Source organism: Argentina silus, assembly GCF_951799395.1.
Source record: "Argentina silus genome assembly, chromosome: 15".
Taxonomy (NCBI): Eukaryota; Metazoa; Chordata; class Actinopteri; order Argentiniformes; family Argentinidae; genus Argentina; species Argentina silus.
In genome coordinates, this window is record NC_139669.1 from 17,444,148 (window position 1) to 17,464,147 (window position 20,000).

Consider the following 20,000-nt stretch of genomic DNA (forward strand, 5'->3'; position numbering starts at 1 on the left):
CGCCGTCATAGAAACAGCTCCTCTTTATTCTCCATCTGAATTGTCACTTGTGTGTGTCACCTCTGTCCCCTCCATGATGCTGATGTCACCGTTAATGCCGTGGCTATTATCAATGTTGTCCTCAACCCTGATTGGAGGACGGTCGCCCCGGGTGCAGCGTCATTGCCGTTGCCCAGGGCGATGGAGTTGACACAGTGACATGTTGTCATTGTCACCGTAGTTGAAGTGGGGGGCACCACAGAACACAGTGTCCTGCTGTACGGACCTGCAGGACAGCATAGAGAGGCTGTGTGTGTGTGTGTGTGTGTGTGTGTGTGTGTGTGTGTGTGTGTGTGTGTGTGTGTGTGTGTGTGTGTGTGTGTGTGTGTGAGAGTCAGGATAGTGTTGGATTTGTGTCTGTTATATGACGTTATAAACTAGTACTACATTTATCTTACCTACGTTTTCCTGTCCCCCCCAACCCCCCCCACCCCCGCCCCACCCAGACAAGACAGCCCTATCACTCTCCTACAATGCCTTTAAACACACACACACACACACACACACACACACACACACACACACACACACACACAAATATACACATAATCACTGCATCAAATGTGTCATCATTACATGTTGTGTGATGTTTTGATTCCCAGTCATCCATCTGTATTGTACAGTGGGTGGTAACCTCTCAGAAAGAGTGGATGGAGGCCATGGTGTGATGGGCATCTTTATATACACAAACACACACGCACACACACACACACACACACACGCACAAACGTATATACACACACTCGCTGCTGCTCAGCGGTGTGAAATTGGCTGGCGTGCAGCACCTGTGTCTGTTGATCCGAGCTGGAGAGTGAAACACCACAGAGTCAGAATCACCTCTCCCCCGCTCCATCTCTCTCCATCTCTCTCCATCTCTCTCCATCTCTCCACATCACTCTCTACATCACTCTCCCTCTCCCGCCATATCCCTCCTCTCCACTTCCCAATCTCCCTCCATATCGCCCTCCTCTCTCCACTTCCCTCTCCATCCACCACTTTCTCCTTCTCTCCTCCTTCTACAGTGTGTTCTCTCTGTCCCTGGCTTGCTCTCTCCTTCTCGATCATGTCCATGTGTGTTTATGTTATGGTGTGTGTGTGTGTGTGTGTGTGTGTGTGCGTGTGCATGCGCGTGTGCATGTGTATGTGTGTGTGTGCGTGTGCGTGCGTGTGTGTATGTGTGCATACATCTGTGTGTGTGTGTGCGTGCGTGCGCGTGTGTGTGTGTGTGTGTGCGTGCGTGCGTGCGTGTGTGTGTATGTCTGTGCGTGTGTGGGGATCATTAATTCAAAGCACACACCCCGACCCTGCCTACATCACACTCTCACCAGTGGCAGTGTGCCCATGCGATTAAGAGACATATGTGATATAATTGATGAGTTATGTTAATTCCCCCATTCAAATAAATAATCAAATGATCCTTCCCCGAGGGCTCACTCACACACACACACACACACACACACACTCACAAGAAACTCCAAAGTCAACCCCCCCCCCCCCCCCCCCTTTCTCTACCTCCATCCATCACTCACTGTTTTCTTTCTGGATTTCCGAGCAATTACAACTATGGAGCATGATCAGCATCGGAATGCCCGTGGGACAGAATCCTCATCCACACACACCATTCTATAAGCTCATTACCACATTGTGTATTCAGAATGTGAATTCCTCCCTCAAAGCAAGCCACTACGTTCTAGGAATCTCAAAAGTCCTGGAGGCCGTCGTGGGGGAATGGAGAGAACAGGGGTGTTATCGTAGAGGGAAAGAGATAGAGGGAGAGAGAGAAACGCTAATTTGCTATGTATGAAATGACTACCGTGTTGCAGAAAAACGCCGAAGGGGCATTTTCTCCCAAACTAGTGGGGGTTGAGGGAAAGTTTCACAGAACACTGAGGATACAGTGCGTTCGGAAAGTATTCAGACCCCTTCACTTTTTCCACATTTTGTTATGTTACAGCTTTATTCTAAAATGGATTCAATTAATTGTTTTCCCCTCATCAATCTACACACAATACCCCATAATGACAAAGCCAAAACAGGTTTTTAGAAATGTTTGCTAATTTATTAAAAATAAAAAACTGAAATATCAGCATCGTCAAGGACATTTCTCACCCCAACCATAGACTTTTCACCCCACTCCCCTCTGGGAGGCGCTACAGGTCTCTCCGCACCCGAACCAGCAGGTTCAGAGGGCAGCTTCTTCCCTGCGGCTGTCACCCTACTGAACTCGAACACTGCACCTACCTGACAACCTACCAACCCCTGCAACCCCTGCAACCCCCCCCCCCCCCCCCCACCCGGACAATTGCACTATTACTCCCCTCCCCTGCTCTTACTCAATACCACTGCTCTTCTGTACATATCTGTCCATACTGTTCATACTGTTCATAATGCACATAATGCACATATCCTTATATTTTCTTTAATACTACTGTTAATACACTGCACATATCTGCACATACTGTACATACCTGTTTATACTGTTCATACAGCATTCCATATTTATATTTATTCTGCTATCTACCTCATGTTACTGTTAATACATATATACTGCTAGACTGCATTACCTATACAGCTCATATGCTGCTACACTGTTCATACTGTAACTTATTTATTCTGCTATAATGCTACTGCTTACTCATATACTGCTTACACTGCACTACTTATGTTATACTGCACTACTTACTGCTCATATATTGCACTACCTGTAAATACTGTTCATTGCACTTTCTGCTATTTTGCACTTCTGGTTAGACGCTAACTGCATTTCGTTGTCTCTGCACAATGACAATAAAGTTGAATCTAATCTAATCTAATCTAATCTAATTTACATAAGTATTCAGACCCTTTACTCAGTACTTTGTTGAAGCACCTTTGGCAGCGATTACAGCCTCAAGTCTTCTTGGGTATGTCGCTACAAGCTTGGCACACCTGTATTTGAGGAGTTTCTCCCATTCTTCTCTGCAGATCCTCTCAAGCTCTGTCAGGTTGGATGGGGAGCGTCGGTGCACAGCTATTTTTAGGTCTCTCCAGAGATGTTTGATCGGGTTTAAGTCCGGGCTCTGGCTGGGCCACTCAAGGACATTCAGAGACTTGTCCCAAAGCCACTCCTGCATTGTCTTGGCTGTGTGCTTAGGGTCGTTGTCCGAAGGTGAACCTTCGTTCCGGTCTCAGGTCCTGAGCGCTCTGGAGCAGGTTTTCATCAAGGATCTCTCTGTACTTTGCTCCGTTCATCTTTCCCTCAATCCCGACCAGTCTCCCAGTCCCACAGCATGATGCTGCCACCACCATGCTTCACCGTAGGGATGGTATTGGCCAGGCGATGAGCGGTGCCTGGATTCCTCCAGACGTGATGCTTGGCATTCAGGCCAAAAAGTTCAATCTTGGTTTCATCAGACCAGAGAATATTGTTTCTCATGGTCTGAGAGTCCCTTTGGTGCCTTTTGGCAAACTCCACTATCATGTGCTTTTTACCTCCGGGCGGAATGAGCTGAGATGGAGATGGAGGGATGAATGGTGGAGCGAGGGAGGAGAGAAGAGGGCAGAGGTGAATATAGGGAAAGCTGTGAAATGGGGGAAAACATTATGAAGGGAAAAGAGGGCAGGGAGGGAAATTGAGAGAGGGTGAGATACATGGCGGAGTGGGAATGAAATAGAGGGATGAGAGTGAGGGAGAGGGAGAAGGGAGAGAGAGGGATGAAGGAAGGAGAGGGCAAGGTAGGGGGTGTTCAGAGCTGATAGCTATGAAATTGGCTTGTGAGCAGCACCTGAGCATCCAATGAGTCTTCTAATCAACCTATTACCCTACCAGCTCAGAGGAGCCTTCTTTCCCTCTCCTCCCTCTCCTCCCTCGCTCCCTCTCGCCCTCTCTCATCTCCCTCTTTCCATGCTCTTGTTCCTTACTTCCTCTCACCAGTATCTCTCCTCCATCATGTTATTCTGTTTTTCTTTCTCCCTTCCCCTGAACTTCGGAGCGCTCTCTACCTCTTCTTCTACCTCTTCTTCCATCCCGCACTTCTCATTCCTTCTCCAATGTCTTCCATCCTCCTCTTCATTCCTTTTCCTGACCGCCATACGATTGATTGTATCCTCTTCTCACACTCTCTCTCTCGCCCTTTCTCCCCCTCTCTCTCCCTCTCTCTCCCTCTCTCTATCTCCCCCCCTCTTTCCCCCCCCTCTCTCTCTCTCTCTCCCTCTCTCCCCCTCTCTCTCTCTCACTCTCCCTCTCTCTCACTCTCCCTCTCTCTCCCTCTCTCTCTCCCTCTCTCTCTTTCTCCCTCTCTCTCTCTCCCCCTCTCTCTTTCTCCCCCCCTCTCTCTTTCTCCCTCTCTCTCTCTCTCTCTCTCTCTCTCTCTCTCCCCCCCTCTCTCTCTCTCTCCAGAATGACTACAGGAAGTTGTCTATGCAGTGTAAGGACTTTGTGGTGGGCGTGTTGGACCAGTGCAGGGACACAGAGGAAGTGGAGGCCATCTTGAACGGCGACGTGGACCAAGCCCCGCCCAGTGACCACAACCGCCCCTGCCTCAGCCGCGTCAAGCTGGCCATCAAGTACGAGGTCAAGAAGGTGAGAGACGCTGGTCATGACTGCAACCTGACCACATTGTAGTATCAAAGGTGTTTTGAATTTTGAGAGGAAAGGGGATTCTAGAAACATCCATGATGAATCCTGAGAATCAGCAATGCTGTGTGTAGGTGTGTGTGTGTGTGTGTGTGTGTGTGTGTGTGTGTGTGCGTGTGTCTGGCCTGGAACCCTCTGTAAATATCAGGCTATCCTCTGTGTCAGAATGTTCTCATCCCTCTCATTACCAGAGGTGTTTCCAGTAAATGTCATTTGAAATCCCCCTCTTCTCCCTCCAGAGATTGATTGACACACACACTCACACACACACGCACACACATATGGAAGATCAGACAATTACAATTACGTGAGGTATGTCCCTGTGTGTGTGTGTGTGTATGTGTGTGTGTGTGTGTGTGTGTGTAATTGTTTCCGCCCCCAAGCGGGGAGTGTGACCAATGCTGTCTGTGCTATTCACTGCAGGCCAGCGGGGGGCGGGGGGGGTTGCCATGGAAACCAGGTGGTCAGAGTGTGTAGACTGGGTGTTACCAGTACACACACTCAACTTCCAAAAATTCAGTCAGATGCACACACAGATATTGACCACGCAAGCGCGCACACACACACACACACACACACACACACACACACACACACACACACACACACACATACGTACATTCTAGTGACATGAGAGTTCACGTCACGGGTCACTAAAGCCAGAGATGATTGCATTCGGTAAGAGTGGAGGAAGGAAGAGGTGTATTAGGCACTGTCTAATTGTACATGTGTGTATTGTGTGTGTGTGTGTGTGTGTGTGTGTGTTTGTCCCTGTGTCCCTGCGACCTTGTGTCCCTGCATGCGCTAGTGCATGTGTGCATGCGTGTGTGTGTGTGTGTGTGTGTTTGTCCCTGTGTCCCTGCAACCTTGTGTCCCTGCATGCACTAGTGCGTGCTTGTGTGTGTGTGTGTGTGTGTGTGTGTGTGTGTGTGTGTGTGTGTGTGTGTGTGGGCTGTGGTTAGCCAAGATGAATGGTCCTTCAGGGCCAGCTGATGGCTTAAGCTGATAAGATATGGTCCACTGGCTGAAGTCATAGCAGGTCCATTGATCCATTGGTTCCTTTCAATCCTGTTCTGTTCTGTTCTGTCCTGTTCGTTTGGCCTCTGGGTGAATTAGAAAGGTCCTTGCAGTACTTGGTTGCTCTTGAGTGGTGAGGGAAATGTCAAGTGAGTGTTTGTTAGAGAGAAAAGTAGAGCCTTCTCTCTCTGTCTCTCTCTCTCTGTCACACACACACGCGTGCACGCACACACATACGCACATACACACATTTACATTGACATTTACATTTACATTGATGGCATTTAGCAGACGCCTTTATCCAAAGCGACTTACAACAAATCCATTTGTTGAAGTGAGTGAATCATCAATTCATCAGTCATCATAAGATAAAGTAATCAATGTTCGGACCAGGGGGGCATAGGCAGTCACAATGCTAGAAGAAAGACATTTCTTCTTTTTTTTTACACACACACACACACACACACACACACACACACACACACACACCAAACACACCCTTCATGCTTCAGTCTGTCTACAGAGGAGTACGTTAGAAGACAATGTGTGTGTGTGTGTGTGTGTAAATACAGCCCAGTGCCTCTCTAAGTCTTCAGATGTGGAAAGAAGAGATGTGGGTCCCTTGAGAGAACAGCTTGTGTCTGTTTTCCACACTGTGCCCTTCTGAGGTGGTTCGATGAGAGAGGCCGGCCGACCGGCAGTCGTGAGGTCGCTGGTTCGATCCCCCACCCCAGGATGTGAGCTGGTTACTGGAGGGTTGCTGGCATCAGATCTGCACTTAACCCCTAACTGCTCCAGATAGCTGGGGGGGAGGGGGGGGGGAGAGAGGAGGAGAGAGAGGGGGGGGTTGTTTTGGGTGGGGTGGGGGGGAGTCTGTGCCAAGAATTACAACATTCCAATGATTGATTTGATTCGTTTGCATGCCAAATAAAACTGTGTGTTTGTGTTGTTCATGGTTTTGAACTTACCTCAAGGGTATTTTGTTTATTCTTCCATGAGAAATTGAGAAATTGTCAATGCTGCACAATGTGTGTGTACATGTTTTTATATGAAACCATCTCTCTCTCTCCCCTCTCTCCCCCCCCTCTCTCTCTCTCTCTCCTCCTCTCCCCCCCGGCTTCTCTCTCTCTTCTCCCCCCCCTCTCCCCCCCTCTAGTTTGTAGCTCATCCTAACTGTCAGCAGCAGCTGCTGACTATCTGGTATGAGAACCTGTCAGGTCTGAGACAGCAGTCTCTGGGGGTGAAGTGCTGGACCGTGCTCGGGGTCACCGTGGGTCTCCCCTTCCTCGCCATCGCCTACTGGGTGATGCCCTGCAGCAAGGTAACACACACACACGCACACTCACACACACACACACACGCACGCACGCACACGCACACGCACACACACACACACACACTCTCTCTCAAGATCCTCAGAGGGATCACTGTGATCAGGTTGGGATAATCCTGTGTTAATGAGTACATTTACTAGGCTAGGGTAGAGGAGTGTGTGTGTTGGTGTGAGTGGTTGAGTGAATGTGTGAGATGAAATGTCGAGTGTGCATGTCAGCTTTGTTTGTGTGTGTCTGTGTGTGTGTGTGTGTGTGTGCGCGCGCGTGTGTGTGTGAGTGGATATGTGAGTGTTGAGTATGTGTGTGCGTGTGCGAGTGCGAGTGTGAGTGTGAGTGTGCGTGTGTGTGAGTGTGTGTGCGTGAGTGCGTGTGCGTGTGCGTGTGCGTGTGCGTGTGCGTGTGTGTGTGTGTGTGTGTGTGTGTGTGTGTGTGTGTGTGTGTGTGTGTGTGTGTGTGTGATTGGTTGCTGAGTGGATAGGCAGCTCTAATACTCCAGAGGGATGTGAGGGGATTTGTATCCAATCCTACAGGATGAGGAGACACCCTAACCTCTACACACCTGTGTGTGTGTGTGTGTGTGTGAGTGTGTATAATTACCTCTCTGTCCTCTGTGACTCCCTCTCCAGCTGAGAGAGCTAGAAAGATGAAGGGAGGAGAGCTAAAGAGAGCAAGATTGCAAGAGTGAGAAAATAAGTGGGGACATTTTTGTGGGGGGGAGCAATGGTTTGGGGAGGGACAGTGGAGAGGGAGGGAGGGAGGGAGGGAGAGAGAGAGAGAGAGAGTAGGTCTAATGGGAGTGTAACAGGAGATCAGCCCCATTATTACTGATAATGACATTGCACATTTGCACTCTCTCTCTCACACACACACACACACACACACACACACACACACACACACACACACACACACACACACACACACACACACACACTCACACACATACATGCATACTATTACTATTCTTCTTCTTCTTCTTCTTCTTCTTCTTCTTCTTCTTCTTCTTCTTCTTCTTCTTCTTCTTCTTATTATTATTATTATTATTATTATTATTATTATCATTACTTTGTTGCACTGTTGAGGAGCTAGCTAGCTTGCCCAAAGCATTTCATTGCCCCGTCTACAACTGTAATCTGTGTATATGACAAATAATAAAACTTGATTTGATTTTGATTTGACACACGAGACCAGCACTGAGACAGGTCAGGTGAGAGATGATCCTGTTATGACTGACACACGGTGTCCTCCTAAAGGGACAATTCAGGTACTAAAATGTAATTTCTGTGAACGTGGATCGCCTTCCATGATTGGGAATGTGTCTGCTGGGAGTTGATAGTATGGATATTGACCTGATAACGACTGGATAATGACTTCAAAAGTGTATTGGTGTATTGACTGGAGGGTGGTTCCAGAAATGAGATTCCAGAGTGAAACGTTCCTTGTTCCTCCCAAGGTTTCTACCTCCCTGCAACACCATGTATTCAGCATGTTCAGTCCAGTTCCCAGTTCTTTCCGCGGTGCGTTCTGCTTGCTCTTTTGGTGTCGGTCGAGGTTGCCGTTAAGAACAGGGTGACAAATGGATTTATAAAACACACCCAACAGAAGTTGGGAAGTTTCATGAGCGAATTGCCAAAAACACATATGGGGTCTCAATATAGATACGATCGGCTGAGAAAACCAACTCTCTCCATTGGAAACATATGGAGAATCTCACAGCAGATGGATAAGATTATGGTGGTGTGTGTGTGTGTGTGTGTGTGTGTTGGGGGCAGGACATGTGCTTGTCGATATGGGACTGATTAGATAAGATGTATTGACGGATGTCCTTGAAAGAGAGCAAGGAAGGCCTTGGAGCAGAGGTGAATAGGTGAAGGAAACTCATGAATCTCTCTCTGAGCCTGTATGGATTCATAGCACTGCAACCCTGGCACGCACACACACACACACACACACACACACACCACTGAACGCACACACACACACGCACGCACGCACACACCACTGAACACACGCACGCACACACACACAGGCACACACCACTGAACGCACACACACACACGCACGCACGCACACACCACTGAACACACGCACGCACACACACACACACACACAGGCACACACCACTGAACGCACGCACACACATGCACGCACGCACACACCACTGAACACACGCACGCACACACACACACACACACGCACACACACGCACACACACACTCTGACACGGTGATGAATAGGTGTGTATATTGGTCCTATCTGTTCCCATCTCTCTGTGGCGTAGCTGTGTGTGTCGCAGACTGATTACCCAGGGTGAGTCGTACGTAATGGAATACACAGCCAGACGCTGGCCTGAATTTGACATTTCACACACTTTACTCTCTTATTTACCCTGATGTCTCTCCCTGATGCATGGGGTGGAAAAGAAATAAACACAGACCCCAATGAATTTGTGTGTGTGTGTGTGTGTGTTTGTATGTCTTTGTGTGTGTGTGTGTGTGTGTGTGTGTGTGTGTGTATGTCTTTGTGTGTGTGTGTGTGTGTGTGTGTGTGTGTGTGTGTCTTTGTGTGTGTGTGTGTGTGTGTGTGTGTGTGTGTGTGTGTGTGTGTGTGTATAGCTGGGTCAGATCCTGCGGAGCCCCTTTATGAAGTTCGTGGCCCACGCCGTGTCCTTCACCATCTTCCTGGGCCTGCTGGTCATCAACGCCTCGGACCGCTTCGAGGGCGTCAAGAACCTCCCCAACGAGACCATCACGGACCACCCCCGCCAGGTGTTCAGGGTCAAGACCACCCAGTTCTCCTGGACAGAGATGCTCATCATGAAGTGGGTGCTGGGTGAGTAGAAGGGGGGGTGGGGGGGGGGGGAGGTGTGTGGGGGGGGCAGGCTGGGAGACACACGGAGGCTGGATGGGGAGATGTGCGGCCATGTTGGGTAAAAGAGATGAGAGAGAAAGAGAGAGTGTGTGTGTGTGTGTGTGAGAGAGAGAGAGAGAGAGAGAGAAAGAGAGAGTGTGTGAGAGAGAGATAGTGGGGGGGGGTGATGAAGTGAGAAAGGGAGGTCAAGGGACACAGGAAGACAGTCAGAATGAGGGAGGAGAAGCAAGATTGATGGTGAAGGACACGGTAAGACACACACACACACACACACACACACACACACACACACACACATAAGAGTGATTTTTATTCTCATTTATTTTTTTATTTGAATTATTTTACTAACATCTGAACATCTGCTGGTCTCGATCTCCTTATGCTCTCTCTGTCATTAATATGTGTGTGTTCACCCGTAATGACACTCTCCTCTCTCTGCTCAAAGCAATTCCAGGCAGAGATCCGTCTCCGAGGGTCATTTTAATTCCGTTGGCATTCTCTGAAGCAGTAATTGCAGAGCGAGAGAGAGATGATTGTGATTGGAGAAGCATTTTCAATAAGCAATTTTCTCTCTGTTTTGGCTTGAAGTCTCTGTCTGTGGGTATGATACTTTGATGCTGTGTGTGTGTGTGTGTGCGTGCGTGTGCGTGTCCGTGCATGTGTGCGGTCTGTGACAAATGACCTTGTTCAGTGTATGTTGCGTTCCAGGTACGGTGTTCATGTGTGTGTAGCGTTGACGTGTGTGTGTGTGTGTGTGTGTGTGTTCCCTCCCCTTGTCTCAGGTATGATCTGGTCGGAGGTGAAGGAGATCTGGGTGGACGGTCCTCGGGAGTACGTGATGCACCTGTGGAACGTTCTAGACTTTGGGATGCTGTCCATCTTCGTGGCGTCCTTCACAGCCCGCTTCCTGGCGTTCCTCAAGGCATCCAAGGCCCAGCTCTACGTGGACCTGCACGTGCCCAACGATGACATCAGCAACGCCACTCTCCCTCCCGAGGTAGCCTACTTCACTTATGGTGAGAACTACGCTATTCAGATTAAACCAGAAAAGGGACAATACTCTTTGGTTCTGGCGTTCCAAGCGTGACGTCAGACCAAAAAAGGAAAACTAGGACACTGCAGTTCACGCTCCCAAGTGCGTCCTCAACCGAAGGTCACGGAGACCCGATGGAAACCTAAGGGTCCAGATGTTACTTTCCGAAAGCCACTTAGGAGCGTGTACTGCAATGTGTAGAGTCCTCTTGTGTGTGTTTGACTACTACAGTATTCAACCACGCTTGTCCGAGCAATCTAGTATTCATGTAGCGGCTTTGTTTACAAACCGCTGCAGAGATGACATCTGTTTTATTCTGAGAAGCATCTGGAAGCTTCAATAATGCAGGAGAGTCTTTCTGAAAGTGGTTGCTTTCAACAATGCAACAATGTTATAATGAACTAGAGGCAAAAAATTGTCATTGAGTTCACAGTGTGTACACTGAACTACTGTACACTTATCTAAATAACCCTGCCCAGCCTTTCACAGTGCACAGCTCTGGACCCTTATCAGTGCTGTCATCTGGTGGTGGAGGCCTGTCATGACATGTTTATGTTTACAATGAGCTAGAAGGCTGCAACACACTGGCTTCGTACACTGTATGGTGCGTGTGCGTGTGCGTGTGCGTGTGCGTGTGCGTGTGCGTGTGTGCGTGCATGCAGGTCTGTGTGTACTTGTTTGTCTGTGTGTGTGTGTGTGTGTGTGTGTGTGTGTGTGCGCTATATCCTCTCCTCTCTCCTCACTCCCCAGAGCTGTCCAGGGGTGTATTGCTGCTCTCCTGATAGTTTTGTTTCCTTGTCTTTGAAGTGTAGCAGTCTGTTTCAAAGTCCTCCAGCCTGTCTGTGTGTGCGTATGTGTGTGTGTGTGTGTCTCACACCGGGGAGGTGCTAGACATCACAGAGACACGTTCAGTACAGTTTACACTTCTCTAATGAGAACAGTCACTTCGCCGGCCCTTCATTTTGTCCTTTCAAGGAGTCACAGTTTATGTTACGATCCCGCTGGGAAACAAACCCGCTCCCTCATCTCTGTCTCCCTATTTATACAATACCTGCTCGCTCGCTCGCTCTCTCTCTCTCTCTCTCTCTCTCCCTCTCTCTCTCTCTCCCTCTCTCTCTCACTCCTCTCTTCATCCGCCTCACTTTCTCCCTGCCTTTCTACCCTCCTTCCCCCCCCCCTCTCTCTCTCTCTCTCTCTATATATATATATATATCTCTCCTTCCCTCTCTCTCTCTCTCTCTCTCTTTCTTTCCATTTTCCTCTCCTGCTATCTCAATTTATCCCCCATCCGTCCGTGTGCATGTGTGTGTGTGTGTATGTGTGCGTGCGTGCGTGCTGCCCCCCTCCCCCCCCCGCCCTCTCAGCCAGGAACAAGTGGAGGCCATCGGACCCCCAGATCATCTCCGAGGGTCTGTACGCCATCGCCGTGGTCTTGAGCTTCTCCCGCATCGCCTACATCCTGCCGGCCAATGAGAGCTTCGGCCCGCTGCAGATCTCGCTGGGCCGGACGGTCAAGGACATCTTCAAGTTCATGGTCATCTTCATCATGGTCTTCGTGGCGTTCATGATCGGCATGTTCAACCTCTACTCCTACTACCTGGGCGCCAAGTACAACCCCGCCTTCACCACGTGAGTGTGTCCGGATACTGGTGTGCATGTACTGTATACACACACGCGCACACACACACACACACACACACAAACGTGCATAGATGCACACATGCACGCACACACATCGGCGCGCACACATGCATATACACACACATGCACGCACGTACGCACGCAAGCGCACGCAAGCGCACGCACACACACACACACACACACACACACACACAGACATACACACACACACACACACACACGCACACACACACACACACACACAGGCCCATAACCCTCCCCTCATAACATGAAGCGAGGGTGGTCCAGTTTGATTAGTTTTATAATTCATTCCTCCCTCCTTCCCGGAGGTGATCACTCATCTCGTGTGAGAGCATTGACATTGTTTTGACTGTCCCTATCGTATCCAATCAGACCAGTGATTCTCTCTAGGCAGGGAGGAAGGACGCATGTCAAAAGTGTTGGGACAGGGACAAGCAAGTAATAGCATTGTTTGCCAGGTAACATCCCAGCATACAGTAAGGATACTACAGTAGGGGGGGGGGGAAATCCCAGATGGAATCCCTCCTCTCCACTTCCTCATCGGAATCAATGAGCCAAAGTAGCATGAGTAGCATTTCTGTTGACAGCTTCTAGAGTGAGATATCTCATTCCAGCCTGGCTCACTCCCGCCACCACGTTCTTCCACCTTGTCCTGGTCCTGTCCATCCAGCCGGGACAGATAGGAGGGGGATTGGGAATTGTTCAGTGTCAGCCGTGTTGTTTTTGGAGGCTTGACAAAGGGACGCCATTCGTCTTTAGCCTCTGACAGGCTCATTTGGGAGACGTCCGTCACCATTTATCTCCGGGAGAAACCTCAAGTCGGAGAGACAGTCGCTCTGTCACGGCCACTCTCCTCTCCGAATACCAATTCACTACTTTACCCTGATGGAATTGGACACATTAGCCTGTCATTCTATCATTCTGTCGTTTGATTCAAACGGAGACTCGAATCATCTGTTGGTCCGTGATTTTGGCCCACATCGTTAGCCAGTTAGTCAGCCAGTCAGTCAGCCAGCCTGCCTGTCAGTCAGTCAGTCAGTCAGTCAGCCAGTCAGCCAGCCAGCCAGCCAGCCTGCCTGTCAGTCAGTCAGTCAGCCAGTCAGCCAGTCAGCCAGCCAGTCAGCCCGTCAGTCAGCCAGTCAGTCAGCCAGTCAGCCAGTCAGTCAGCCAGTCAGCCAGTCAGTCAGCCAGTCAGTCAGCCAGTCAGCCAGTCAGCCAGTCAGTCAGTCAGCCAGTCAGTCAGTCAGTCAGTCAGCCAGTCAGTCAGCCAGCCAGCCGGTCAGTCAGTCAGTCAATCTGTGAACTACAGTAGAACTGCTGGGACTCTGGTTCCGCTGTGTGTATTGAGGCAGAACCACTTTTGAAGAGGTCTGGTTCTGCTTGGCTGCTCACATGGAACGTCTCTCCAGCCTGTTGAACAGGCTCAGCGGTTCTTACCTTCTCGTGCCTCGTTCATCAGTTCTAGTCCTGATAGCCTTGCCTCCCCCTGACTAGCCAGGCTGTGCTAGATGTTGCTGTCTCAGGACTTCGGCCTATGGAGGGTTCTGTGTGTGTTGGAATTCTGTGGTTGTTTGCTACAGACAGTCGACACTGGCTTGGTCCTTTTGCTTCGACATCAGATTGCTTGACTGTATATTTGGATGTGTTGTGAGTTGTGTTTTCTCCTGGATGTCAGAGCTGCACTGGTTGTGTTCAGTATTGTGTATCCTGTGTTCTGTTCTGTATTCTGTCTCCAACTGGAACTGCTGTCAGTCTGGTGTGAGATACAGGATAATATATGGTATAGTAACCCAAGTGATACATTGTCCTGTTGGCACATTCTCACTCTCACCACTAGGGGTCAGTCAGGCTCCAATTCTGACTCGGCTTTTGCATGAGGAAAAAGATGTACAGTATATACTGTTGGGCTGTGTATGCATTTTATTCATCTTTCATGGTGCAAAGTAAATGGATTCATCTTTGTGTGTGTGTGTGTGTGTGTGCGTGCGTGCGTGCGGGCGGGCGGGCGTGCGCGTGTGAGTTCGCACTGCCCGTCTGTGTGATTGAGTATGGCTGACAGGGCAGGTATTGACCGAGGGCTAGTTACTATAGATGGCTCAGGTAGTGATGGAGGGAGGCAGGTGGAGGTGATAATGATTCCCAGGAGGAGGCACTCTGAGTGGGGGCCACGGGGAAGGCAAGGGGGCTCTCTGGAGGATGGCCTTAAGGGCTCAGACTGTGCAGTGCAGCTGGAAAGGACCTAATGAAGACTGAGTCCGAAAAGTCCAAAACCCGGCCACAGAAACCAAGAAACCACTGACTCTCACACACACACACACACACACATACGCATACACATACACACATACGCTCACTGTCTCACGCAGACACACTGATACCCCTGCGCACACACATGCTCTCTCTTTCTTTCCCTTTCTCTCTCTCTCTCTCTCACACACACAAACACACACACAAACACACACACACACACACACACACACACACACACACACACACACACAGACACATACAAACAAACACACACACACACACACACACACAAACACACACACACAAACAGATAATCAGGATTGTGAGTTGGAGAGCCCAGCTGCAGGTGAAGCAGAAGGCCTGTCTCTATGTTCTAGTCAGCCATGCATGACAGTGCTGTTCCAACCTGACATCCAGACTACAGGAGAGGAATGAGAAATAGAGGAGAGGAAAGGAGGAGAGGGGAGGGGGGGGGGGCAGCAGGTTTAAATAAGAAGGGGGTTGAAGCCTGTTTGAGGCACAGCAAATGCAAGGTGGGGAGCGGGGCTCTGAGACAGAGTAGACAAGAGAAGAGAAAAGAGGGGGGGGGGGCAAATGGGAGGAGGATAGAGAGATGAGACACAGAGAGAGGAGAGGAGAAGTTGAAGGAAGGAAGAGAGGAATAATGCATAGCCAGAGAGTGGATCAGGAGGGGGGGTAAAGAAAGGAGGAGCAGGAGGAGGAGGAGGAGGAGGAGGAGGAGGCAGTCAGAGAGACGAGACGGGGAGAGGAGGAGAGGAGGAGAGTGAAAGCAGTTTAAAAAATAGAAACAAGATGGAGAGGCAGTCCGTGAGAAGAGGGGGAAAGGGAGAGGAGAGGGAGGAGGAGAAGCAGAGGAGGGTTCTTGGCTGGCCTGTCTGTGTGGGCACAATGAGGGAAACAAGCCAGACGCACAGACACGGATGACAGAGGAGAGAGAGAAAAGGAGAGGGGGAGAGAGGGGGAGAGCGAGAAGGGGGAGAGAGAGAGAGAGAGAGAGAGAAGAAGAGAGGGGGAGAGAAGGGGAGAGAGGGAGATAGACAAACTGACTGAGAAATAGCAGAGCAAGAGAAAGCAAGAACCTATAAATGGAATGAGATTGTATCATGAAAGAGGGATGAGATGAGAGGGGATCGATTGAGAGAGAGAGAGGATTTGTTTCCCATGCCAATAACGCCCTTTGAATTGAATTGAGATAGAGAGGAGGATGAGAATGGAGAGATGGAGATGGGGGGATGAGAGGGAGAGGTAAATAAGGCTGGAGCTGTGGTATGTCAGTTAGCGAGAGAGAGAGAGTGAGACAGAGGGAGAGAGAGGGAGAGGGGGAGAGAGAGGGAGAGAGGGGGAGAAAGGGGGAGAGAGTGAGACAGAGGGGGAGAGAGAGAGACAGAGGGAGAGAGAGGGAGAGAGAGGTGGTTAGGAGAGTTAAAGAGTGGTGGAAAGGTGGAGAGGGAGGATATTCATATCTATGGTTATGTGGTGGTGTCATGATCAGTCATATCAGCCAAGCACATCTGAATATCAATATCTGGATAGGAGACAGAGAGAGAGAGAGAGAGAGAGAGACAGGGAGAGGGGGAGAGAGAGAGTGACGGAGAGAGGGAAAGGGGGAGAGAGGGAGAGAGAGAGTCACAGGGAGAGGGGGAGAGAGAGAGAGTGATGGAGAGAGAGGGAGAGGGGGAGAGAGAGTGACGGAGAGAGAGGAGGAGAGAGAGAAAGAGTGAGAGAGAGGGAGAGAGAGGGAGTGACAGGGAGAGGGGAGAGAGAGAGTGATGGAGAGAGGGGGAGAGAAAGAGAGCGATACGCACTGATGTGCTGTCACAAAGCTTTTAATTGCTTGTCTCATCCTGTTCAATTCCCTGCTCAATAAGGAGGGCCGGAACATATACACACACTAACACACACACCTACACACACATATGACACACACGCACACACACTCACTCACACAGGCCCTCTCACACACATGCACACACACACACACACACGCACACACACATACATGATGAAAAGGCACTTTCTCTGGGCCGTGATTACAGAGCAGAGGTGTGCTTCATCTGGAGTTGGAGGGTGGAACTTAATCAGAGTTGAATATTTAAAGATGCTATCTTGTCAATCCTCTCCGCTCTCCTGAGAGACACTACCGATGGACCGAAGGAGAGAGGCGGAGGGAGCGGAGAGGAGAGGAGGCAGAGCAGATCATATCTTATATCCTAGAACTGAGGGATGAAATGAAAGAAAGAGGGAGTGGGCTTTAATATCGAAATGATGAGCGGGGGACAAAGGGAGGGAGAAAAGGAGTCGGCATTTTATCAAGGAGGCGGCCATTTCTAATAGATTTCACTGGTGATAGGCAGCTTGGCGGGAGAGAGAGAGGGAGATGGAGGGAAAGAGAGAGCCAGATGAAACGAGGGAGAGAAAGAGAAAGAATGGCTGGAAAGAAGGGTAGAGGAGGAGAGAGAGAGCTAGCTGGCTTTCATGGGGAGCCTTGTGGGGGGAGAGCAGAGTCATTTGGCTTCTGCCACTGATTGGGTTTGGACTGCACCCACGGAGCAGAGGTGAGTCACCCCTCTCTCCCCCACAAAGAGAGTGTGTGTGCGTGTGTGTGTGTGTGTGTGTGTGATGTGCGTGCACATGCGTGCGTGCGTGTGTGTGTTTGTGTGTGTGTGTGTGTGTGTGCGTGTGTGTGTGTGTGTGCGTGTGTGTGTGTGTGTGTGTGACAGCTCACTGCTTTCCTGATAGCCTGTCCTATGGAGTTGGAGATTGAAGGGAGGGGAACACATTTGTAAAACACCAAAGTGCGCACACACACACACACACACACACACACACACACACACACACACACACACACACACACACACACACACACACACACACACACAGTGCACTGTCGTATCCTGCTATTGACAGGGGTGTTTGTGATGGATTGACTATCAGGCCATTGCAGGGGCCTTTATCATCCAAGCTCTGGTCAGAACAGCATGAAATCAATAAACATCAGGAATGGGGGGTGGGGAATGGGGGGAATAGGGGGAATGGGGGTGTCAAACCACCCAAGGCTCTTCAAATGGTTCTATGAACGCTATTTCCACACGAGAAGCCCCTTCCCCGTCTTGGGTGGAATTGGGGTTGCATAACTATACAACTACCAAATGGGACACTTAGTAATGGCATACAGTGTTTTGTGATTAATAGGTACCAGGTCGTTAACGGGGTGTTCAGCTGGATAATGAGGTCTTAGGGGAGATCCTGAATGGATTTGTCGTTTGTTGTCTGTCTCTCTCCATAATGCCTCCCTAGCTAAGGGAAATTAAAGTCAAAGCCAGTCCTCCATTTCTCTGTTTCTGGGACACACACTTACGATGTCTTTGTAAATGAACACACACACGTGCATGCACACGCACGCACGCACGCACGCACACTTGCACGCACGCACACACACAGTGCAGGTCTTCAAGGTTGAAGTGTTATCCAGTCTTCCCTGAAAGACGAGATGTTCACATTCACCCCGAGGAGATCCCAGGAGACCTCAATGCCGAGGTCTGTTTGTGTGTGTGTGTGTGTGTGTGTGTGTGTGTGTGTGTGCGCGCGCTTGTGCGTGTGTGTGTTTGTGTATGTGCGAGTGCGTGCGTGCATTGTGTGTGTGTGTGTGTGTGTGTGTGTGTGTGTGTGTGTGTGCGCGCGCTTGTGCGTGTGTGTGTATGTGCGAGTGCGTGCGTGCGTGCATTGTGTGTGTGCGTGTGTCCACGTGCGTGCGTGTGTGTGTGTGTGTGTGTGTGTGTGTGTGCATGTCTGTGCGCGCGCGTGTTTTTTGTGTGTGTGTGTCTGTGTGTGTGCTTTGAAAGATGAGAAGTTTGGAGGACACACTCTGTGGCCCTGTAGTCTGAAGTTCTCTCTCCCCTCCAGCTCCTGCCACTCATGGAATATTTATTCACAGGATTGCATCCAAATGTCTGTACTCTCCAGGCTCAGTGTTTGCTTGACTTCAGGCCCCTTCAGCTGAGAGAACAGCCTGCAGCCAACAGAGATTGGGTCACTGGCAGAGTGCACGTACTAAGACTATAAACAACCAACCCAGACTAGACCGCTCTCGACTGGACCTGCTGCTCATGACCCTTCCTTGCTTTTCCTGTTCCACTCCTCATTCAATTACCCAACCGAGACAACCGCACGTTCATCCCATACAAGTTCCGCAGTCCACTGTTACCACCCAGCTCGTTAGGGGAAAGAGAAGCGACATAGAACCAGATGGATTTGGTAAATTAACGTTCTTTTGTTTCAAGGAACTTAGAATGTCTTTTTTCGAGGTAAAAACGGTAACAACACAAAAGGCAAAACTACAAAGGGAAAAGGGCCTGCGGGCGGTGTTCAAATCAAACAAACAAACAGAACCGAAAGAGAGCTCCTAAAAGTCGAGCTATAACTAAACTATCTTTGTTTAAGCAAAACCAAAGCGAAAATAAAACCTCACTGTCCGACTACGGCGGTCAAAAACTTAAATACATTCAAAACAGCCACCTCTGCTCCTAGTGGGTCTAAACAAAAGAATCCTCTACGTGTGGGTGAAAATCAGTAACACAACTATGAATCGTTATACCTGGCCCAGTTTTCTCAACAATAATCTCGTGCCTCTTTCACAACACACAACACGAACTGAATCATCCAACATAAGATCTACTCACAAAAGTCACTGAAGGGAACTGCTCAACAGAACACAGCCCCCCCTGAGTGACAAGCTGGCCAAACTTGTATGCTCTCGGCGCCCTGTCCGAATTGGTGCACTGGACGGAATGATCCCCAATGACGCCAATCAGGATCCCCAATGACGCCAACCAGGAAGTGGACGGAGCCTCCGAGCCCTGGAGCGCACGGCCTGCTTTACAACGAAGAGCGAAAGATACGGACACGGGCCGTAACATCCACATATACTATACATGTAGTGCGTAGGTCACTCTGTGCGTGGGTGGGTGGGTGGGTGTATTTGTGTGTGTTTGTGTGTTTGGTGGCAGCGTAATGTGCATTAGACATGACTCATCAGCTATTTCATCAGTGCCAGCTCATAAACTCCACTACAAGACCATTACACTGCGGAATAAAGACTTAAAGGTGTGTGTGTGTGTGTGCATGCGTGTGTGTGTGCCTGTGTACATGCGTGTGT

General features: G+C 49.7%; 1 protein-coding gene across 2 annotated transcripts in view; it reads left to right on the forward strand.

The window, feature by feature from the left end:
- Positions 1-20,000, forward strand: part of trpc7b (transient receptor potential cation channel, subfamily C, member 7b) — a gene marked incomplete at both ends in the record, with an annotated part of 25,145 nt that overhangs the window by 827 nt on the left and 4,318 nt on the right. For both annotated transcript variants that reach the window (XM_083686509.1, XM_083686508.1), the window contains 5 exons: positions 4,271-4,600; positions 6,828-6,992; positions 9,621-9,837; positions 10,659-10,892; positions 12,274-12,538. In XM_083686509.1, the coding sequence (XP_083542635.1) occupies positions 4,271-4,600; positions 6,828-6,992; positions 9,621-9,837; positions 10,659-10,892; positions 12,274-12,538 (1,211 nt within the window). The remainder of the gene's footprint in view (positions 1-4,270; positions 4,601-6,827; positions 6,993-9,620; positions 9,838-10,658; positions 10,893-12,273; positions 12,539-20,000) is intronic.